Source organism: Balaenoptera physalus (genome assembly GCF_965194825.1).
Source record: "Balaenoptera physalus genome assembly, chromosome: 8".
Lineage (NCBI taxonomy): Eukaryota > Metazoa > Chordata > Mammalia > Artiodactyla > Balaenopteridae > Balaenoptera > Balaenoptera physalus.
In genome coordinates this window covers 72,982,795-73,007,512 of record NC_138887.1, presented here as the reverse complement: position 1 = coordinate 73,007,512, position 24,718 = coordinate 72,982,795, and the positions used below count along the sequence as shown (strand labels likewise).

Sequence of the window (24,718 nt, the reverse complement as noted above, 5' to 3'; positions counted from 1 at the left end):
CCTACTGAATGGTACAGCTGTAAAGGGTGGGACTATTGGAGACCTGTTTTCTATGGAAGGTAACTGTTGAACAGAGCAGTGCATCTAAAACTTTAGCATGCAAAAGAATCATCTGGAGGGCTTGTTTAAAACAGATTACAGGGCTCCACGCCCCACCCCCAAATACTGATTCCTAGGTCTGGGATGGAGCCTGAGAATATGTATTTCTGACCAGCTCCTTCTCGCTGTATCCTCACATGGCAGAAGGGCCTAGCAAGCCTTCGGGAGTCTCTCTTACAAGAGCGTTAGTCCCATTCATGAGGTCTCCTCATGACCTAGGCACTTGCTGAAGGTCCCACCTTCTTATACCATCACACTGGGCATTAGGATTTAAACATATAAATTTGGGGGGACACAAACATTCAGACCATAGCATTCCATGCTGAAGCTATTTCAAAAGTCTCTCTTTTTTCCCAGGTATCAGGAATTAAGGGAGTCACTCCAACGATGTAGGCTTCCGTGGGGCACTGAAAGGGAATATGGTGGCATAATACCTGTTTCACTCCCTGAGGAACACAGGCCAAAATGTGAACCTCCTTGTGTCATGGGCAAAGGACACCAGCGTTATGGATTTGGTGGAGAAACCTGGCCAAGGTAAATAAACTTTCAGTCCCTCACACAGAGGTCATTATTATTCGATTATCTATATTTCTATTGTGAGTCCTTTGTTAACTTAAATCTGCTTCCAAATTTTTACTATTTATGAAAAGACACAGATGGGAACACTAATTATAAAATTTCTAATTGTGAAGTCAGTAAAAAGTATCTGTTATAAATGTCTTTGCTTTCCTTAGAGATGTTTAAGTATGTGATCAGAAATTTTGATTAATTTAATTCCCTTGCTAATCACATTTTATCTAAAACTAAATAGGAAGGCTCCTGAGAGAGATTAAATTAATTTTTTTTTTGGGCTTGAGCAAATAGCTGGCCTAATTTTACAAATGTTCTTGACTTTCTTTTTTTTTTAATATTTTTTATTAATTAATTTATGTATTTGGCTGCATCGGGTCTTAGTTGTGGCTCGCGGGCTCAGTAGTTGCCCCGCAGCATGTGGGATCTTAGTTCCCCGACCAGGGATGGAACCCATGTCCCCTGCATTGCAAGATAGATTCTTAACCACTGGACCACCAGGGAAGTCACCCAGATGTTCTTAACTTTTGATTTCTAATTTGTTTATCAATTAGAATCTACTGGGCATTGTTTTCAAGTATTAAAATATTTCAGTCATCATTTATAAGTCTTAAAGTTACCCTTTCAGCAACTTTATTCAAAGTACAGGTTAAAACTGAAGAGAAAGCACAAAAAAAATTTGAGCAGTAAATTAGATGTCACATTTACTACTAAGAAGTATGAAATTTACTCAAAGCAAAATCCATCGAAACTTCTCCACACAGAGCCTGGTTATTCCTGCTTTATCCAATCCTGGTTACCCAGTGTACTAACAATCTAGCTAACTAGATTAAAAGAAATAAATCAGGAAAGACAAGCCGCAGCTAGAGAGAAAAACAGTAACAATAGGGACATGTAGCAGCCTTATGAAAGCCTCAATAAACCAATAAAAAGTAGACAAATGAAAAGTCCAATTGGAAAGATGCAAATATTGACACATTATAGATAGGACTTCAAGTTCATTAATTCATCCAACAGATTTGTTTAAGCCCCCACTCTCATGGAACTTACTTTCTAATATAATATAGATTTATGGTATCTTTGTAAAGCAGATATTGTTATCCTGGTTTTACAATAAATAGAGACCCAAGAGATTCATTACCTCTCCTTGCGTCAGACAACTATGAAGTTTCAGAATAGGGATTTGAGTCCAGATTTATTTAACTCCAAATCCCACATTCTTTTCATCTATGCATTCATTCGCTTATTCTAGCTATTCATTTATTCAGTAATTTGAGTATAGCAAGCATTGGTCTAGAGATTAGGGGTATAGCTCCTTATACCCCCTAAGGGTATAAGGACAGCCCTGGTCCCCAAAATTTGTATATTAAAAAAATGCACAATATTCTAAAAGAATTAGAAGTATACTCACAGAATTCCAGTGTGTAAAAAGAAAGCAAAAGACTAGCTTCTTAAGGGAAACCCAGCTTGAAAGCAGAGGTTTGTGTTTAGTATCTTATTGAATGCAGCCCTAGGATACTGGGAGAGAAAATATTTGTTCCAATTAAAATGTCAGCCATCCCTGATTCAGAAATGCAGGTTAATGTATTCGGATTCTCTTCACACCCTTTTATGTTAAATGTTATCATTTTGGCATATTTATCTCTTAAAAATATATTTAAGACAAAGTATAAATATCGTCTGATACAATGTAACTCACTTGGCAAACAACCACACAATAGGTTTTATCTTATTTCCTAACAGGGAATAACTTCTATCACAATATTTTTCTTTTTCCCCAAGAAGAGCCTTTTAAACAAACTAACAGAGTATTTTTCAGTTCTCTGATGGGTCAAGCCTCATCTGGCCCATGTAAAAGCTTGTTCTCATAACCACACCCTGTCACCTTCCCCGGAGGAGATTTTTAGTGGGTGTTGTGATACAACTCACCCCACTACCCGTGGGGAATAGGATCACAGAATATCCCACTCCTATTGCCTAAAAAATGAAACAAATACAAAATTTACCAGCAGCCCCCGAACAATAAAAGGATGCCATAAAATTATGCCATTAATTTTAATGTGCCAAGGAAAGATAATTCTGTGTAGTTTATTCCAGTTCCTAACTGTTTCTCAAGATGGCATTTTGGGCAGGGCAGTTCTTTGTCCCACACATTGCAAGATATTTAGCATCTTTGGCCCTTTACCTATAAATACCGGTAGCATCTTGCATTCATTGTGACAACCAAAATGAAACCACCCACACATATTTTCAAACTCTCCCTGTAAGTGTTGGGAGTACAGGGGGAAGCCACACTATTGGCTGAGAGGCATTATACCTAACCCCACCCCTACATTCCAAATGCATATTGAGGCAAGGTAAGTCTACAAAATATGCTAATTCTCCAATTTGAAGAGATTAAAAGATTGAGTAGATAATCCTATTAGAAAAGACAAAAAGCCTCAAGAGTAGAAGCCCCTATTTTAAAACAGCAGGATTTCAAGAGAGATGAAGTTCTGCAGAACGTGTGCTCTTCTGGAATGCAGTGATGACTTCAGGGAATGAGCAGAAGCCCTGGGTATGGGCACTTCCCTGACTGGAAGGAGTGGGGATTTTCCCCGTAGAGGGAAAATTATTATTGTAGAACCAGTGTTCTACAATAATGTTATAAACCCTGGCAAAGTACAGATTATATAAACAACCAAAATGGGGAGATCAGGGAAAGGAAACAGAAGCAAGTGAAACTGGGTTTATCATCTTATCTTTCATGCCTGAGAGTCAATATTATCTAAAAAATGATGATTCCGATATCCTAAATGTTTCAAAAACTTTTTCTTAAATTTCTAAAATATCTGTATAAAATTATATCTATGTAATAAAGAGATATTTATCTATAGTTCGGGAATTCCTTCAGGTTTACCTTTTCATCTGTTAGATGCTAATAAAATTAAAAATTTTTAGGAAATTCCCTGGTGGTCCAGTGGTTAGGACTCCACGCTGTCACTGCTGAGGGCCCAAGTTCAATCCCTGTCGGGGAACTAATATCCTGTAATCCACATGGCACGGCCAGAAAACAACAAAAAAAATAATTTTCTTTTAGAAATTGCATGAACTTTGATCCAATTCTTGAAACCTTAGTTCTGACTAGAGCTGTCCATCTCTCTGTTCTTTACTTCTTTACGTCTATTTTTTAGAGAGATATCTAGAATCATGTTCTACATGAGGTTACTTGTGCTTTTTTTGTACTTACTGAAATGTTTATAATAAGGATGTGCCATTTCCATAAAAATAAGAAAATATCTTTTTTAAACAGCAGCATTAATCAAGAACTTTTATATACCACACATTGTGCTAAGTGTTTTATAGACATTATCTCATTTAGACCAAATTACATTTGCTTTTTTTAAAGTTCATGTTTCTAATAAAACTACTTTTGTTCTTTTTTTTAAAATATTTTTTTCTGCCCCTTTCTCTCACTCCTTTTTTTTAAATGAATTTTTTAAATTAATTTATTTATTTATTTATTTTTGGCTGCGTTGGGTGTTCGTTGCTGCTTGCGGGCTTTCTCTAGCGGCGAGCAGGGGCTACTCTTTGTTGCGGTGCGCAGGCTTCTCATTGCGGTGGCTTCTCTTGTTGCAGAGCATGAGCTCTAGGCGTGCGGGCTTCAGTAGTTGTGGCATGCGGGCTCAGTAGTTGTGGCTCGTGAGCTCTAGAGCGCAGGCTCAGTAGTTGTGGTGCACAGGCTTAGTTGCTCCGCGGCATGTGGGATCTTCCCAGACCAGGGCTCGAACCTGTGTCCCCCTGCATTGGCAGGCAGATTCTTAACCACTGCACCACCAGAGAAGTCCCTTTTTTTAATTAAATTTTAATTGTACAACTTATTCATTTGTATGCATTAGGATTTTTAGTTGCAAATAACAGAATCCATTCTGGCTCATTTAAGAAGAGGTTATTAGAGGATAATAGGTTAACTCACAAAACTGTAGGAGGGCTAGAGAAATAGGCTAATTGCTAAGCTTCCAGAAATAATAGCCAGACTCATTCCCAGGACTGGCCTCATCCAGGGAAGTGCCTCTGCTAAAAGTGGACACCTCTGATTCTACCTTATGAGCAATATGGATGCCCCACTTGAAGCCTGTGTTCTGAGGCTACTCACATTCAAATCAAAGTCTAGTGCAGATGTGGATGACAGCAGAACTTAGGGTACACATTTGCACCCTGGTTGCTAGGGAGGCTGGGAAGTGGATTTTCTGGATGCTACCTAGGGAAGTGGGGTGTTCAAAATGTGGGAAACTAGCAAAATGTACAGAGGATATGGTAAAGATGTTAGATAGCCATCAGTGCCAGCTGACTGTCACTTTAAACAACAGCAGCAACAACAGTAACGTGCTTTTCTATTGAACAAGTGGCCCACGGACCAGCAGCATTAGCATCACCTAGGAAATGGTGAATGCAAAATCTAGGACCCCACCCCAGATTTACTGAAACAGAATATGCATTTTAATAAAATCCCTCAGGTAATTCTAACGTGCAGCAAAGTTTGAGAATTGCTGCTCCAGTGTAAGAAAGTGCAACATTTTTCATACAAATGAAAATGCACTCACCTCCCCAAAAGGGGAGATCCAAAGTCTCATCAGTTCCTGCATCCAGCTCCAAGTCCAGGATCACTTGGTGATGGTCACTCCTCTCTATTTCAGTCATAATATTGTCCTGATAGTCAGTCCACATTTAGGCATTAAATAAAGTAAACCATCGCCAACACACCCCATATGAAATAATAAGGAAAAGGGAGAGGAAATAAAGAAAAGTTTTATATATATATATGTATATACATATATATATGTATGTATACAGGACATAGCAAGGAAGGAAATATGGGAAGTGACTGCAGTCTACAGCTGGTCATGAGGCTATTATTGGTGTTATAATTTCCTTCCTCCACTACCCATTTCAAGTTCCCTTGCCCTTAGCTGGTAGGAATTCATTACCTTGTGGGGCAGCCCCAAATTTGTTCCTGAGAGATCTAAGCTCTTAGTGGTTCTGCCTGTGTGCAGTAATAGAATACTACAGTATTCTATTAATTTTATGCCACTGGAAGCTGTGCTAGGAGGTGTCCAAAAGATGCTTTAGGTTCTAGAAATACTCCTTTCCCCCAGCATGGTACAGCAGCAATCCTCTTACCCTTGATATTTAGGATCATCCTAGCCTACTTGGAATAATTCTTTCTTGGCTGTTTTCTCCAGAATCATAAGGAGCCCCAGATTACGACCTCATCAGTTCAGCTTCCAGTTCAATGGGACCATTGTTGTGTCGTCTGATGGAAGCATTTCTCCCTTGACCTCTAAACCAGCAAAGCCCAAGGTGGCTGGGGAGGAAGTAAAGATTTCCTCGAGTGTAATAATAAGAGTGAGAGGCATCACTCCCACTTCCCCCCATTGCTTTTTAGACCATGCATTCTGGCTATGGGGGAAACTATTTATTGGTCACCGCTTCACAGCATGTGCCACACTCCAGGATAACATTCAGCCATAGCTGAATTGTCAATAGGCTATGCTACCATTCTGTAAATATGACAAGGCCAGTGAACCCTTAAATTCAACCACTGCCTTATTTTTTTTGTGATAAATTGAGTTCCTTAGTCAAGAGTAATATTGTTTAAGATGGCATGCAGTGAATAAGGCATTCAATTACATTCCACTGATGATGTAACTGGCAGAAGTGAAGTGAGGAGGAAAGGGAAATCCATAATTAGAAGTGTCCTGTGAGGATAAATCATCTTTCAAGATGGAAGGGGTTCAATGTAATCAGCCTCCCACCAGCTGGCTGACCAGTACACCCAGAGAGATTTTTCTCTATGAATTACTTAGGGTTGGTAACTTCTGCTGGTAAACTCACATGTGGCCAGGTCAGTTTTGATGAGGTCATGTTGCTGAGTCCATAAATAAGAACTTCTGCCCCTGCCCCCATGATAATTTAGTTTATGAAGCCACTGAGCAAGCACCAGGGTGACTGGAGAAATCCTGGCTGATGCCCACAGACTTGATCATATTATCCACCTAATTACGAACGTCCTCAATGTGGGGTTCTGTTGCTGAGCGTTCTCGTGGGGTATGAATAACCCTCATACTTTAGGGTCAATCTCAAAGGCTGAGAAAGCAAGTTTTTTGGAATCTACATTGGGTAGATGAGATGCAGGGTGGGTGTTCAAAAGATATTGAGCAGCGAGGAACAGTTCAGGACTACAACATATATTAAAACATCACAAGCGCCAAGAGTGAAGGCTAACGTAAACTATGGACTTAAGGTGATAATGATGTGTCAGTGGAGGTTCATCAGTCCTAGCAAAGGTACCACTCTGGTGGGAGATGTTGATAATGGGGGAGGCTAAGCATGTGCAGGGTAAAGGGTGTTTGGGAATCTCTCTACCTTCCTCTCAACTTTGTTGTGAACCTAAAACTGCAATCTAAAGATTGTAAATACAATCTATCTCATTCTTTTTAATTTCTCACAGTGTTCCACAATATGGATGCATCAGATTATTTAGCCATTCTTGTATTTTCTTTTTCTTTTTTTCTTTTGTATTAACTGAATGTAATAAATATCTTTGTACAGGCCTCCTTGAGTTCAATACACAAATGAATGTTTCTCTAGGGAAAATCCTAAGTCGAAGTTATGGGTCACAATATATGAATATTTTTAATTTTAGTAGATATAGCCCAAATACTTTATATTCTCATGGTAGTGTCTAAAAGTATCCATTTCACCATACTATTGGCCAACTGTATTATATTATCAAACTGTATAATTTTTGCCTATCTAATGAATAAAAATGTTATCATGGTTATCAGGATGCATTTCTCTGATTAGGTTAAGTACTTTTTTTCTTACATTTATGTTTTCTTATGTATGACCGTTTATATTTCCTTTTCTGCTCTTATTCTTTGCCCATTTTTATTGCTTGTCTTTTAGTTATAGATTCTTATTGGTTCTTTATGTTCTGGATATTAATCCCTTATGTATCTTTATTGTAAATATTTCTTCCAATCTTTGTTTTATTTGAGCTTTTTTATGCTGTCTTGTCTTCAGAAGTTTTTCACTTGATGTTATCAAACTTCCTTTTGATTTTTGACTTTTTAAAAATCTTATTTAAAATGTTTTCCCTACCACCAAGAAAAAAACATTCTTGTATATTTTCTTTTAATATTTGTATGCTTTTCCCTAATTCTTTAGATTTTTAATCCATCTGAAATTATCTCTGTGAGTAATATGAAATAAAAATCTTTTTTTCCAAATGGCTAGTGAATTTTTCCTGCATTGTTTATTTATTTATTTTTTTTATAAAGAGATTTCTTATTTTGATTAATTAATTAATTTATTTTTGGCTGTGTCGGGTCTTCGTTTCTGTGCGAGGGCTTTCTCTAGTTGTGGCGAGCGGGGGCCACTCTTCATCGCAGCGTGCGGGCCTCTCACTATCGCGGCCTCTCTTGTTGCGGAGCACAGGCTCCAGACTCGCAGGCTCAGTAGTTGTGGCTCACGGGCCCAGTTGCTCCGCGGCATGTGGGATCTTCCCAGACCAGGGCTCGAACCCGTGTCCCCTGCATTGGCAGGCAGATTCTCAACCACTGCGCCACCAGGGAAGGCCCTGCATTGTTTATTGAAAAGTAAAATCTTTCCACTGATTTAAAATGCCACCTTTTCATATACTGAATTACCATATATACATGGTTGTATTAGTCTATTTTTATCTTTTACTATCTCACCATTACACTGTGTTATTAAAAAGATGTTCAATTTAATCTTTTCTTTCTTTTCAGAAAGCTTCCTCTTGAACAATTTTATTATTTGTCACAGAACAAAAAAAGTGATGTCTATGGGAATGATTCTTTGTAAGTTTGAGGTTTCTTTTCCTTATATGAGATCAAATAACATTTTCAAGTGGAAATGAGTTATATGCAAAATAAAAAAGCTCCAAAGTGGGAACTTATAGAAAAACAAGTGTTCCTTTTTTTTCAATAGAGATAATTGATTATAGAAACCAAGACCAAAACAACAAAAATAAAACAAATAGACTAAAATATGGAATAGTAATGTTTGAAAAGATTCATACAGATCACCTTGGCCCATTTCCCTGCCTTTGACCTAGTTATTCAATCTAATAAGAATCTGTTATGTTTCTTAAAAGGTTCATAGAAAAAGCCCCAGTGCCCTCAACAAAATTTTTAATCAGAATTTTATGAGAGGTTTGTTATGACAATCTACAAATAACTCTTAATAAAATTACTCCCTAAGTCTCTTTTTTGGATAAGGAATACTTAATTTACCCTTTGTTTAGGGGAATTATTTTCTACTATATTGTTTTTTGCTCTTTGAAATAGTTTGTTGTATATATTACAAAGGCGTACTTTTAAATTTTCAGATAAAAATAAAACACCAACAGCACTGAAGTAAAAATGAAAACATTAGTTTTTACCTTTGTTAGAATTGTTAGGAATCTGTTTGTAGGTAAGAAGTTAATATAGAGTTCAGCCACAAGAGGGAGCCAAAAAGACATGAAATTTGTGGTTGCTGGGCCTTGTATATCCCTTTGGGATTAGTAAACTGAAAAGTATTAAGAGTGGCAGTAAAATCATGGATAGGTTCAGGTCAAGGAATTGCTGTCTCTGAGCATTTTTTATTTTCATTTTATCCTTTCAAACTTTGAATTTTTAAGAAAGCTTTTCTTTTTTAATTTTTATTCTTATTTTTCCATTTTTTTAAATTATAGTTCATTTACAATGTTGTATTAGTTTCAAGTGTACAGCAAAGTGATTCAGTTATACATATATATATGTGTATATATGTATAATTTTATCCATGTTGAATCAAGTCAATTTTAGGCATGTACTTGTCAATATCAGCTAAATTTGTCACATGAGAAAAAATTTAGATGCTGATTTAATGTTTCATATATAATAGCCAATCTGGTAACTCTAGATCTCATAGATTCTTATAGTCATTGCTTCCCATTCCCCTACTCAACCAGAAATATAACTGGAAAACATGCTTTTTTTTTTTTAGTTCCAACAAACTTAGAGTCCAAATAAAGATATAAACCTTTTAAGGTTCACACGAATTGTCTGTTTATAATACATTATGGATTAATAAAATTACATGGCTTATGTACCACTTTCTAAATAGAGAAACATATAAAAAAGCAAACAGTATATTCAATTTTACTGCCTTTACTATTAACTGATAACAGTCAGTTCATTTTTCATAACTGAAATATTTCAGAAATATTTGCATAGGCTGAAACTAATTGCTGAAATCCAATGAAAGCAGATGACAATCCTTCTCTAGTGTGGACTTTGTCCCTGGGCTGCATTGTTATTTCTTGGCATGTAGGGCTCAGAGTAATTAGTAAGTACACAACCTTCGAATGAAGTGATTCAGAAAAGGCATGCCTCTCGGAACTTGTTAATTTTTGTTCTAGCCTTTCTGCAACTGGGCAACATTTACTATCATGAGAGATGAGCAATCCTGGGCAAAGGGACAAAGCACACACCGTACTTATATATTTTCTCCAACCAGGCCACACTCAGATCACTTTAGGTCGTGTAATTGTACCCCATGCATGGTGTCAGGCTACCTCAGAACACTTAATGGTGCTCTGCCTATGAGAGTGAACGTCAGTAAGAACCAGAGCTCTGTTATCATTAGAAGAAGTTAGAAATGCAAAATCATTATCTTAAAGACACTGTAGTTTGCAAATGGGATACATCTTTATTCTTAAGCAAGTTTCTAACAGGAATGTAAGCTTTAAAAAGTCCTTAATATAAATTAGGGTTTGTTTCCTGTTTTTATTCTAGGATGCCCACACCATCTAATTCAACAGTAGGGTAAGTAGACAACTATATTTTCCTTCCCTGTTATAATCAAGAAAAAAATATTGGCCATCTGTATATCTCAGACAGTGTGAGGACAAGTGAGACTTTTCACAGAAGTTTTTTTTTTTTTTAAACAAGCAGGAGAAGAGGCTGGTACAAGTCCAAAGTAACAGTATTACTGATTTCCCCCAATTATATTCCCTGCTAATCTTTTTTTAATAAACTTTTAAATTTAGTACTATTTTCGATTTACAAAATTACTGGGAAAATAGTACAGCGTTCCTATTTACCTCATATCCAGTTTCCCCTATTATTAACATCTTACATTAGTACGGTACCTTTGTCACATTAATGAGCCAGTACTCATGCATTAGTATTATTCAGATTTCCTCAGGTTTTCCCTAATATCCTTTTTCTGTTCTGGGATCCCATCCAGGACACCACATTACATTTAGTAGTCATGTCTCCTTAGGCTCCTTTTGGCTGTGACAGTTTATCAGACTTTCCTTTCTTTTTTTTTTTTTTTTTTTTTAATGACCTCAATAGTCTGAGGATTATCTGTCAGATATTTTGTAGAATGTCCCCCAATTAGGATTTGTCTGGTGTTTTTCTCATGATTAGACTGGAGTAGTGTGTTTGGGGGATGAAGACCACAGAGGTCAACTACCATTTTCATCACATCCTATCAAAAGTATACATGCTATCAACATAACATCACTGTTGACACTAACCTTGATTACCTAGCCGAGGTAGTGTTTACCAGTTTCCCCCAGTGTGCAGTTAACCTTTTTTTCTCCTATTTCCATCCTGTACTCTTTAGAAGAAAGTCACTGTGTGCAGCCCACACTTAAAAGTCTGGAATTATACTCCACCTTCTTGAGGGCAGAGTACCAACATAAATTATTTGGTATTCTTTTGTAAGGGAAATGTGTGTGTTCTCCCTCATTTATTTATTTAATCACTTATTTATATCAGTATGGACTCATGGATTTTATTTCGTACTTTGATACTTTAGTAGTAGTCCTGTACTACTTTGTTAATTTTGTCACTCAAATTGGCCACTGAGAGCTCTTTCAGTTGGCTCCTATATCCACACCCTTATCATTGTGGGGTTTTGTGTATAAGGGATTATTTTTGGTTTTTTGTTTGTTTTTGAGTACTTCATCACTTATCACTGTGGGGTTTTTTTTTTTCTTTCTTTTTTCCTTTTAGCACTTCCTTACTTTCTGGCACTACAAGATGCTCCAGGCTCATCTTATATATGTCCTGCCCCAGCCCTAGAACCAGCCATTTCTCCAAGGAGCGCAGCTCCTTCCACTGGAGAATGGTATGAGAATCCACGATCTGAGTACTAGATGTGCCTGATACTACTGGAGTCCCTGTCAATCTTAACCAGAAATACTAAGCTGGCATTTAAAAACTGTGTTTCAATTAAAGCAAAGATCTGCTCAAAAGGCTACTAAATTTAAAGTCTAGGTTGTTTGGGGTTTTCTTTTTTAAAAAGCAACTATGTGAAGACCTTTGTTTTGGACTTTTCAAATTCTCTTTGTAGCGACATGAAAAGTAAAGCCCTTTTTGTTGTTTTTTTTTTTTCTCGGATCACCTTTCTGCTTGTAGCCTGATAAGTTCCAAAGTCTCTTCCTTTGACCTCAACTCCTCAAACATCCCCTTGGAAGAGCTGTGTAAGATTTTGATAAAAATCTTGGTAGACCTGCTCAACAGGGAAGATTGAGTTCAGAGACAGCCCATGCCTCTAACTGAATGATTCAAAGAGAAACTGAATTCCTTTTAAATGTGTATGTAGTTAAGTGAGTGTTTGATATTCTGCCTTTTCCTTATTATTTCTTCCCTATTTAGGGACTCAAAATGAAAAGTAATATTTATAAATCATTTAATATAACAGGAATATAATACAATTATTTTCTACACAGTCTTAATTTAAAGGAATAAATATACATTCTGGTCATTGTACTCAAAACTTGAATGGGTTACAACTTGAAAATGTAGTTGAAGGTATAATTTGCAATTTTTTTAACAAACAAAAATAACCTTTGCAATATATACAGGATATTAAATTAAATTTCATAATGTAATAGACACAAGACACACGGAGTCCATAGCTTTCAGGTCTTAAAAGTAAAAAACATTTTCCTAAATCATTACCAGCTATAACTTAATGCTATTTGCTAGGAAATATACATTTCTAGAATCTGAGGGGGAAAATATTTTGGCCTCACTCCCAAGTGATAAGAATTAATTGGGGCCTCTCCCTACCTTCCTAACTCCCACCTTTACCCCTTCTACACAAAGTGAAAATCCAGGACACAGACAAAACCAGAAGATTCCAAGAACTACCGATATACATTTTGCAGATTTACTTCCTATCAAGGGGACCAATCCCCAGAAAGAAATAGCTTATCGAATCCTCATGGTTCTTTTTTTGTGATTTAACATGCTCTTGGCCTTTAGAACTTATTTTCTAAATTAACAAGTTAGTCTCTACTTTTTGGTGTCTCTGTAACAAAAACAAGATATAATGAAAACAAATGTAATGGCTTTTGTTCAGGAAGTTCTTACCAACATCAAATTAGTAAAACATGGGGTCACCTTGCCCTGGACTCTGGCCTGGGGCTAAATGCATATCAGCAGGTTATTCTCTGTAGATAAAGCAGTTAGCACAGGGCCTGGCACATAAGTGCTTTATTAGCATCATAGTTACTGTTGTAGTTAACATTTAAAGGCAATGTCCTCTGAGTATAATTCCTGCCCATGCAGCAGTTACAATGTCTGAGGACCTTCCCAGATTACCTACTGAGATATTTTCTAGGGACAGTGGGCAGACATGACCGTTTTGTGAAGTACTCATACCACATTTCCTTAAACCGCATCAAGCCCATGGGAAAAGGTATCAGAAGTTCAAAATTTAATCCCACTGATTTCACATAACTACTGATTCTTACACCTTAGCTCAACCTGGCACATACTGGGAAGAACCCAAGAGAATCAAAATGAATTTTCTGCCCAGAAAAAGTTAATTAGCACTAAGACAATCTTCACATTCGATTTACTCCATTAGCCATTCTTTCTAGTGTGTTTTATGACTCAGTGTCTCCTGGCTATTGGACAATATTGGAAGCCCAGCCTTTCTCATTCATTCCTCACCGTCCCTAGGGTTTCTTTCTTCCCTGCTTCCTGACTGCTCTACCTGAAGGTGAATGAGGCAAGCCTCCAAGGCTTTGCACGTGCAAGACCTCCCTTAGAACATGGGTTTTACTAGACCACAGAAAACTTCATCCTTTCCTGACTCAAGTAGACTGGACACTCTCCATGAGCACAGACATGTTCGTTCCTGCTTTATTCACACAAACAGTTTGTTCAAACTATAAAAATGCTCACTTATTTTCAAACAGATTGTTAAGAGGAAATAATTTCCTCTCACAAAGGGGGGTTAGTTCACCATAGAATCCATTGAATTGGACACTGGAAATATTTATTTAGAACAAATGAAAATCATCGTGTAGCATATAAAATGAAGTACAGCCAGTATTGCTTCAATGAAAGAGCAGTCACTACACCAGTATTTTCATGACTCCCGGGGACATCAGTCAGTTGGAATTCAGGAATGCCCTGATTCTGTGTTCTCCTGTCATCACAGAATTGACAACCTTATATTCAATACCTTGTACCAAGCTGTCTAGTACTTGATGTGGCACTTTTTAAGCAAAGTAAATAAACTGGAAAAGTGTTTAGTGACTAGTGGTAAAATAATGCTATACCCAATTCAAAAATGTGTTCAAGTGACAAGAGCAAGAAAACCGAATCACTTTACACAAAAACAAAAAGAGCTGACTGGCCTCAGAAATGACTTTTGCCTGGAGTCCAGGCTTTTTCTCTTACAAATCAATCTTAACTTCTTGTGGCGTCTGTAAGAGACCAGGAACTTGCTAAGAATCTTGAACTGCGAGGTATTTCAGAGAGCCCACCAAGATGCCAAGGCTGCTAAATTCAGTACAGATTTGCATCAGCGTCATGAGAACACATGGCCAAACCAACCAAAAATGACTGGGATTGAAAAATATCATATGATGGAAAAGCAATGAGACATTTAAAAATATGTTTCTTATAGAAATTATTCTCATTATTTCATAGTCACACCATCCATAGTGACTTGTAGAAGCTATTATATAAACTCTGCCAATACTTAGATGGGTAATAGTGAAAGAAAAATTTCTGTAACAAGACCCTAACATGAACATTTACGGCATAACCTGTACATTTATTTTGGCCTGGTAAATACAGACATTACACAGCTTTCCCATAGCTTCTGTGGGCTCTTATTGTGAGCACTAGGAATGCAGTTCATCTTTGAAACCCTTTCTCTAGCTCTTCTCCTTTAAGAGCCCAGAGCACCTGTACTCCTGGTGTGTGTTTCCTGTTCACTGCTTGCATGTGCTCTGTTGCAAGTCTGAATTCTCTCTGGTTGTATTTGCTGGGGAAAAAAAAAAACACAGAAACTTACTGTCTCACAGTTCTGGAGACTAGAAATTCAAGATGAAGGTTTCAGCCAAGTTGGTTCGTTCTGAGAGCTGTGAGACACCCTGTTTCATGCCTCTCCCCTGACTTCTAGCAGTTTGCTGGTAATCTTGGGTGTTCCTTGGCTCACAGATGCATCACCCTGATCTACCTTCATCTTCACATGGCATTCTCCCTGTGTGCATGTCTGGGTCCAAATTTCTCTTTCTTATAAGGATACCAGTCATATTGGATTAGGGGTTCACCTTATTCCAGTATGACCTCATACTAACTAATTACATCTGCAATCACCCTCTTTCCACATAAGGTCACATTTTGAGGTACTGTATGTTACAACTTCAACATATACATTTTTTTGGTGGAGGGACATAATTCACCCACTAACACTGGTCTTGGATTTTTTACTTTATTTTCTAATTATATATAACATTTCTCTATTCCATGGACTCCCTAATCTTGATTCTCTTCTAATTTAGACAGCTCTCACACAGTTTTTTTTTAAACCTCTCCTAGTTCTTTTTAAGAACTCTGCTAGTTCTTCAAATGATAGGAAAATTGTATCCCCATGGCCTTTTTAAATCGTTGGGGTTTTTTTCTTTTCAGTATATGAGCTATTTTTGGCTTTTTGACTTCTAAACAGTACTTACTGTGTACACTGTGTACATAAACAGGTGGCATATTTTGTTGATTGAGTGCTTAAAGAAACAGATGGCCTGGTTGAAAGTTCAGTCCAAGATGGTAAGGGATCATTTTGCACACTGAAATTGAATGCCTAACAGGATTCCATAAAATAAAGTACTGGGATCCTCTAAAAACAAGGGGCAGGAATGGAAAGCAACTAGAAATTCTTCCTGTAATGTTCCAAAAACTACAAAATTCATATATCTTCCACTTCATATTTTTATATCAGTTGCAAAAGTTATGCACTGATAAAGAATTCAGTATGATTTATTTTAAAAATAAAACTTATTTTTTATTTATCTAGAAAAATTAAGAAAATTTCATATGTTTTATGGTATATATTCCACCAGAATGCTAATTCCATGAGTATAGGGACTTTGACTCACTGTCATATCTCAGGGATTAGAACAATACCTGCCACAAAGAAAGGGTCCCAATAAATATTTGATGATTAAGTTGTTTCAATTGTACTTCTTTGTATTCTGTTTTGTTTTGTTGGCTCAACTAAATCTCAGAGAAATCTGCTGCCCGTACCCGCCTGAACACCTCTACCACACACATAGCTCTAGCGGAGCCACGTTCCCGATGTCTCCATCACCTGAGGGTCTCTACACTGGCGTTAAAGCCCAAAGCCAACAGCCACTTCCTCCCACTGTGCCAGCAAGGCCTTATGGTGCAGCAGTTTTGAAGACAAGAGGTAAAATGTGATTTGAAATCAGAACAGCATTAATTCTTTTTATATTTGGAGTTTATTCAATAATAAAATTAAAGAAAGGACCCCGTCACAGACCAATGAAATCAGATTCTCTGCAGATGCCCTTTTCTTCTTTAGACAGAGCTTCCCATGATAGAACTAGAAACCAAATGTTGTAGAATTAGTTGTTTTTATTCTACTTGTATTTTCAATTTTTATTTCCTTACCATTCTCTCTATGGTTTAGCTTTTAAAAATTCCATCCTAGCTCAAGTGATCAGCACAAAGGTCAATGTTTGGTTCAGAGCATCAGAGTCTAAACATGGGTGTAGCTGTTGTGATAAAACTGAAAAGATCATCATTGAAATAAGACTCAGGAAGTAATGAGAACAATTTGATCAATTCCTCTTAACACCTTGGAGTGTCTTTTCGTGGATGCGAACCTTGGGGTCTTCCCAGGTATGTTTCGTTAGAGAGGATGGTAAGCTCATACACTAGCCATCAATTCCATTGCACACTAGACACCTCAAAACAGAGAAGAAACCAATGGAGAAAGACAAGATACTAGAGGGAAGATAACTGAAGGTGACAGAAGAGGTACATGGTAGACAGAGATAAATATTTGTTGAATGAATTTAGGCTGTGAGACAGGTTAGACACAAGAACTGTGCTATATAATGCAGCTCCTCTGTACATGAATATTTGAACCCAAATATAGAAACACAGTAATGCCATCATCAATATCAACATAAGCATCCTATTAGGAGGCAATAACTTTTGAGAGATATTATGGTGGAGTGTTTAAGAGCATGGACTAGGGAGTCCAACTGCATGGGTAGCAGTCTGGCTCTGCCACTTACTCACCATGGACCATGGGAAAGTTCCTTAACTTCTCCGCCTCTACTTCCCAATCTGTAAAATGGGAATATTTGTACCTACTTCACAGATAACAGAGATTAAGTGTTAGCAGCTACTATTTTTATTATGTACTCTGTTACCATATAATGATTCTGTATGTGTGCAGCATGCTGAACCTTTCCATTGATAAAAGGTAGTGAAAGCTGTATCAAATATATGTATATAGCTACATACATATATAGGTATGACACTAAATGATACATACATATATATACATGTATGTATATATGTATAGGACGTATACAAGATAGGATATCTAAGCAGTTGAAATTTTTATGATCTTATTAGGTAAATCATCAAAGTAAACTAATATTTTTCAAGCCCTAAATTAGATAATTTCTGAAATTACATGAAGTGCATACAGTTAGGAAGAAATCACAGAAATGTGTGTTGAGTTTATAAAAACACTTTTCAGTGCAGTTGTAGACCAGGGACTGAAGAAGTAAGTTACCACCTTAATCTTCTGTTTCAGGCAACTACCTGTCCTTGACCAGTTAGTTACCTTCAGGGGATTTTAAAAAGATGAGTATATTCTAATAAGCCTTATAAAGGAGCTTTCCAGGAACTAGTACAACATTGAGTTTTCTACTCTTCCACTTCTTTTAACTCTTTATTAGAAATAAGTAGCATACAGGTTAACAGTGCAGGCTGTAGAACCAGATTGCCTGAGTTTGAATTATTCCACTTATTAGTTGTGTGACCTTGGGAAAATTGCTTATTTTCTTTGTGCCTCAGTTTCCTCATTTGTTAAGTGGAAATAATGTACCTTCCTCATAGTAATGTTACAAAAAATGCATGTGATGATATATATAAAGCACTTACTACAATACTGGCTCATAGTAAATGTTCAATAAATGCCAGCCTTTGTTCTTATTACATATGGGGATGGGTGTTCAGAGCATACTTTAATGTGGAACTTATCATAGCACCAGAGGAAGCCAGGCTGTGTTTGGTAAAGTTTATCCAACTATCACCAATACCTAAAAAGCTGTATTCTTTAAATGTTCTTTTTCAATACCTTTTTGGTAAACAAGTACTAACTCTATATCTTGATATTTAAACAGAGAAAACCCCAAACAGGTAGTAGTATAGAAATATATTTGCTGAGCCTTCAGAGACCAGAAAGAGGATCTAGGAACATTTATAACTTACCTAAGAATTCCTTTCATTAACAAGAAAGGTGCAGTACTGGTGCCCCCTAGGTCTGCTGAAGGCACTAGGGTTAGAGACTCATTCTCACTCTGTGTGGCCCACACGCTGCTCATTAAGGGCAAGAATTCAAACAAAGCTATAACTTTATAGCTAAAGTGTGTACCCAAATTCCTCTCTACCTCCTATTGTCTTGTTTTTATTTATTGCACTCATAAATCCCATTAATTAGAAGACTGCTTTTCCGGAAAATTTCAGGTAATCCTTACAGATACGAACTGCTTGATTTTCCCATGGATTCAAAGAAGAAAGCCTTGGCTTGGCCAGGTCAGGGTGTATATTATGACGTAAGTATCTTTTAAAATGTGTGTTTAAAATGTAAAGTAAAATGTTTTTACTTTATATGTTTATAAAAATCCAAAAGATAGGGCTTCCCTGGTGGCGCAGTGGTTGAGAGTCTGCCTGCCGATGCAGGGGACGCGGGTTCGAGCCCTGGTCTGGGAAGATCCCACATGCCGCGGAGCAGCTGGGCCCGTGAGCCACAATTGCTGAGCCTGCGCGTCTGGAGCCTGTGCTCCGCAACAAGAGAGGCCGCGATAGTGAGAGGTCCGCGCACCGCGATGAAGAGTGGCCTCTGCTTGCCGCTACTGGAGAAAGCCCTCACACAGAAACGAAGACCCAACACAACCAAAAATAAATAAATAAATAAATTTAAAAAAAAAAAAAAAAAAAAAAAAATCCAAAAGATAGATTGCTTTTATTTTCTATCCGGATGGAAAATTTGAGATTTTTGACCATGAATCACATTTTTTTGTTTTCTTAGCTGATTTCATATACTTTTGGCTTTATGTTACATTTCCATAGGTACAAAAAGTTCCCTCCAAAAGAAGGTAGAGGAGGACTGTAGATCACTCACTCTTTCCCCCAACTCTATTCTTATGATTCATAATATATCTAACTCCAAATATGAACAGAGTAAATGGGAGGTTTACAGAAAGATCTGCAGTTTACTGTCCCAACTATTACATTTGTGCAGAATCAAAAATAAAACAATAGACACCATTTATTAAGAAATTGCTACACACTAACTCCTTTATATATAGGGTATCATTCAGTGCTTACAATACCCTCAAAAGGTTAATATCATCATTCCCATTTTATAGATGAGGCTTAGGGAGTTTGTGACTATCTCACAATCACAGAACTCAGGCTCATGAGACTCCAGTCTCTGTTCTTAACCTCTGTACCATGAATCTACATAGTAAAAAGAGAACATTTTTAAATCATGAAGGAAAATATCTATACATTTGAAAATAATAGTAGCTAACATTCACTGGCCAGTTAGTTTGTGAGAGGCAGTGCCAAGTGTTTTCCATATATTATTTCCTTGCATCTAACAATCCACGAGGTAGGCAAGAAATAATGATGGAAGGCTGGAAACACTTGAATTTTTCTTGGAAAGACCACTGTGGCAAGTCACAGTATGGTGGTCATTTCAATGTCACTCAGTCATCTATGAAGTAAGCAATTTCCTGTTTGTTTTTTATAAAGTTATATGTCAAGAAAAATCCTTTAAAAATCATCTATTCGACTGGATCTCTTTCATTCTTTCAAGCAAAATCTATATCCAAGCAACCCAGAAATAAGAGAAGTTATTCTTTCAATTCCCCTCATTTCTACCTGATTATTAGAATGCTGCTGTCCTCATGTCACCCCCCTTTGGCAATTTTGATTAGCTCCCCTTTACCTAAGTATGAATCCCAGTGCTTTTACTGGGCTACGAAAAACCTTCGGTTCTGGCCTTCCTTCCTGCAGCCTGGCTCTGCTCGCTGGTCCCTGACCAGGTTCATGGCCACTTCCTGTTCCTAGAATGCTGTCTTCTCGGGCCCATCTGCCTATCTCAGACTTGCTCTTTCTTCAAGACTCAGCTCAACCCTCATTGTTTCTGTTGCACAGCAGAAAGTGAACCAAATTAGGAGGCCTGTGTTCTAGTTCCTGCTGTATCTGCCATTTGTTCTCTAAGTGGTATTAGACATATTGTTTCTCTTCTCTGAGCTTTAATAAGATGTATCTGTATCATTTCAGTAAGATCTGTCCTACAAACTTCACAGGATAAGAGGATCATAGGAAAGATAGGAAAGCACCCTGGAAAACAGAGAGTGCTATCATTTATAAAGCATTGTTGCTCCAACAGAAGTGATTTCTCTCTTCTGCCTCTACAACACTTATAACCAGTAACTTTTCACGTGTATTTTATATCTCCTGACCTAAATTACAAGCTCTTTGAAAACAGAATATAATATGCATATTCCCCACAATACTTTGTATGTAAATATTTTTGACTGATTTATTTGACCCTTCTTCTAATGATTAATCCCACTTTTTTAATCTATTCTAATTGATCTTAATTTTCAAACTTTCAGTCATTCCTCTGGCTCATCCCTAATCCTAATCAAGTTTTGTACTTCCCTGGAAAAAGAAATAAAAATAAAATTGATACTGAGCTTGAAGGGAGTACCTATTAACTCATCATGGCTCTAAAACTTATCAGCTGTATAACCCTGGATAATATACTTAACCCTTCTATAACTCAGTTTCCTCATAGATAAAACAGGAATAATAATAAAATCTACTGATAGGGCTGTCTTGAAAATGAAATGCATGTAAAAGCACTCAGTACCATATTAGCACATAGTAGTCACATACTAAATGTTAGCAGCTCTAAGTATTTTTATTCCAATGATTGTAACACTTTGTTGACCTATGACATTAAGAAATGGGTAGTCTTGGAAACGAGAATATTCTAAATAAAAGGGTTTAACCTTTTAAAAATTAAGTGCTGGGGCTTCATTTTGACAGAGTATTTTAAATGTCATTTTGCCCTCATCCTTTTTACATTACACGTATGTGAAGCCTGTGCTTCTCGTTGGCCTGGCCCAGTTTTCCCCACCAGTCATCACTGATCACTGCGCTCATCAGTCTAACCTGCGCCTCTCCTGCTACCACTCTCTTCCCCTGGCCATCTCTTCCCATTGGCCATTTCCAACCATTACGAAGCCAATCAGAACATTCCTTTTCCTTTTATAACTGGCAAACAAATAGGTGATAATATTTGACTCTTCTGTGCTGTTTCTGGTCATTACTTGCTCAAGTGGCCAAAGACTCCCGTCCTCTCTATTTCTCAAGAAATTAAGCATCTGGTCTTAGTTTTGCAATATGAAAATATTCTTTAGGATGAAATCTACCTTGTAATCATTTTTTGAGTAAGATGAGATATAATCTCAGAGGGCAAGTGCCATAAATCTCCCTAATCTTGGACTATTTGAAATATTTTAACCATTTTCTAAGTCTAATTGAGTCTACTACCAATTTTCCTTAACTCTAAGTATTTGGAAAGATCTTTGGCTTCCCTTGGAAAGAGCATTCACTTGTGTCACCCTTACAAAGGAGTGTGGTTTTCCTTCTTAAACCAGCTGCATTCTTCCAATCTAAAGTGTCTTTCCTCCTCATAGAGATACATTCCTCACTCCTAGGACGATTCCGTCTCTCCACAATAGCGCCCATAATCCACACTCATCCTCAAATACCAATAATGAATTGGGCAAGCACACAGGCGCCTCCTTTAGGAACATGTCATCTTATCAAATAACTGGTTGCCCACAGTACACCTCTCCATCGCCACCCTCCCACCTGCTCGTCCCCAGCAACAACCAGCGTATCCGGAAGAGGAAACAAATGAGCACACTCTTCCCTGCCATGCATGCTCCCTATCCACTGTCTTACCCTCTCTGCTTTTCCTCCATTCTGTCCCAGGCAGCCTTCCTCCCACTGTACATCCTCTAATGCCTTTAACTCTCTCTCTTCCAAAGTCCTAACTAGATACCAAAGAAACATATCTCTGCCAGTCTCTTATTTGCTCTCCCTCCTCTACTCATTTCATATGCAAATGACAAAGTTCCTAATCATGACTTCTTAATGTGAAAATGGTGCTGATACAATACAATTAAGTGAAATATGATCCAATAAAGATTCAATAAGTGTCCCCAATGCTAACGTCTCTCCAAAGGGCAAAGTGGTCTCCACAATAAACCTTTTCTTGCTCCCCATTAAACCTTATTAAGCCCCATCACTCAAGACTAAAACAAAACACTACATTTAATTTTTTGTTTTATTTAACACGTTATAGCTGTATTAATTTATGTTATTTTATGGCAATTTATGAAGTTTTGGTGCCTAGCCCAGGGCCCTCAAAAGCTTGCACATAGTTTTGCATGTATTAGGTATTCAGTAAATGTTTATTAAATAATTTATCAGTTACACAGATTTTATGGGCTATGCTAGGAATGTAACAACCATTTATATAGCACTACTCCTCTGAGAATGTATTCCAAATTCAAAACAACTAACATCACTCCTTTGTAGACTAGAGTGTCTGCTGAGATACTAACATCTCAAGAATCGGAATTCCTTCCTGCTTTGTACTTACCTTGCATATCAGATACTAACCTTACCCTGTGAATAGTATATTTAACCAATGAATACCTATTGAGTGGATGATCACCAGCAGCCCCTCTTCTCACTGTCCTCTCAGTATAACATTACCTTAACATACTGAAAATTGACCAGCTCTCCACTCTCAAATATTTCCTGGCTCTTCCCAAGACACCTTAGGCTAAGATAAAATTTCACATTCCCTGTTTTCTTCCTCTGTGCCTTTGACTGCGTATCAGTAGATCACCGCTGTTAGTTAGACCAGATTAAGACACAAAATTAATCCAGCCCCTCAGAACAATATTTGAAAAAAGTCCTCTTTATTTCTAAGTAAGCTGGCTTTGCAAATCATGATAAAGATAAGGAAAATAAAGAGGGCTTTCTTTACCCCTGAGTAAACAGGCCACATATTTATGAAGGGTTTATAGAGGTGGTTATTTAATACTTTTTGAGACAGTTTTTTACCAAGTGCCTTTTATCATGACTACTCTATGTATGTAAAATGGGGTTCCCTCCAACCTCACAGGGTTGCTATAAGCAGCAGCATCCTTAGGCCCAGGAACTTAAGAAGGCCCCATGCTGTATAAGTCACAGCTCTGGCCTTCCTCTGTGCCCTCCCTATTGGGCAGGAAGTTTATGGGGACAAGAGGATATGTCCATATGGAGCCCATGCTCCCCAGTCTCCTGCCCCGGACTGATGTTGGACTGCAGATTCCCTGACAAATGGCTTTGAACCCAGTTTCAGGGCCTTCACGGGGTCTCTTCCTCAGGTCCATTCTCGTTGACAATGCTGCCAAGCTAGTATATACCTCCAGGCCAAACGGGTGGCCAAGAGATGGCTGTTTGCTGGAAGCAGAGGTAATAGGTATATGGAGCTTGAACTTGAGGGGTAGGGTACCCTCATGTACAAGGCACCTCATAGTTTGGGATGGAACTGGGGGTAGGAAGAAAGCAGTAAGGGGTGCTGAGGCCAGGGGCCAGTGGTTGGCTCTTCCTTTTTCTTTTTTTTGGCTGCGTTGGGTCTTCGTTGCTTGCACGCGGGCTTTCTCTAGTTGCAGCAAGCGGGGGCTACTCTTTGTTGCGGTGCGCAGGCTTCTCATTGCAGTGGCTTCTCTTGTTGCGGAGCATGGGCTCTAGGCACGCGGGCTTCAGTAGTTGTGGCACACGGGCTTAGTTGTTCCATGGCATGTGGGACCTTCCTGGACCAGGGCTCGAACCCGTGTCCCCTGCGTTGGCAGGTGGATTCTAAACCACTGCACCACCAGGGAAGCCCGCGGTTGGCTCTTTCTGAACCACCATGTCCCAGTGCAGAACTCAGGATAGTCTAAGAAGACTAAATTTGAACCTGGTCTTCCAGGTTGTTATGAAGGTATTTTGTCAAGGTAGGAGAATGAAACATATTTACTTAACAGTTTATCCGCTTGATTTATAAGTTGAACTATTTAGACTAATGGAATATGGGCTCTCATTGTACTAAAGCCCCAGGACCTGCAAATGTTAAGGGTAGGCCTGACTGTGAGAACAAGTTCAGAAGGTTCAAGAAATATTCATTCCATACTTTCTACCACCATCCATACCTCTGCTCTTACTGTTCCTTTGGCCTCCCCATTTCTGCATGCCATTCAAGGCCTACTTTCTGTGGTATAACCTAACATGACCTCTTCTCTCCTCCCACCCTCTGTGCTCCCAGCTCCACTTCCCTGTTCAGTTGGAATCAATCTCTCCCTCCTCTGATCTTC

At 37.9% G+C, this 24,718-nt stretch overlaps 2 protein-coding genes across 19 annotated transcripts in view; one reads left to right on the top strand and one right to left on the bottom strand.

The window, feature by feature from the left end:
* Nucleotides 1-24,718, bottom strand: part of LOC309665525 (uncharacterized protein) — a 572,167-nt gene that overhangs the window by 526,987 nt on the left and 20,462 nt on the right. Inside the window, exon 1 of one of the 18 annotated variants that reach the window (XM_082472160.1) lies at nt 5,253-8,563. The exons of the other annotated variants lie outside the window; for them this stretch is intronic. The gene's annotated coding sequence lies outside the window, so the exon portion shown is untranslated. Of the gene's footprint in view, nt 1-5,252; nt 8,564-24,718 lie in introns of those variants that run through there. 18 annotated transcript variants of the gene reach the window in all.
* Nucleotides 1-24,718, top strand: part of SPMIP4 (sperm microtubule inner protein 4) — a 45,163-nt gene that overhangs the window by 7,384 nt on the left and 13,061 nt on the right. Inside the window, exons 2-6 of the mRNA XM_082472207.1 lie at nt 457-633; nt 8,463-8,534; nt 10,497-10,526; nt 16,244-16,425; nt 18,747-18,835. Coding sequence (XP_082328333.1) covers nt 457-633; nt 8,463-8,534; nt 10,497-10,526; nt 16,244-16,425; nt 18,747-18,835 — 550 coding nt within the window. The remainder of the gene's footprint in view (nt 1-456; nt 634-8,462; nt 8,535-10,496; nt 10,527-16,243; nt 16,426-18,746; nt 18,836-24,718) is intronic.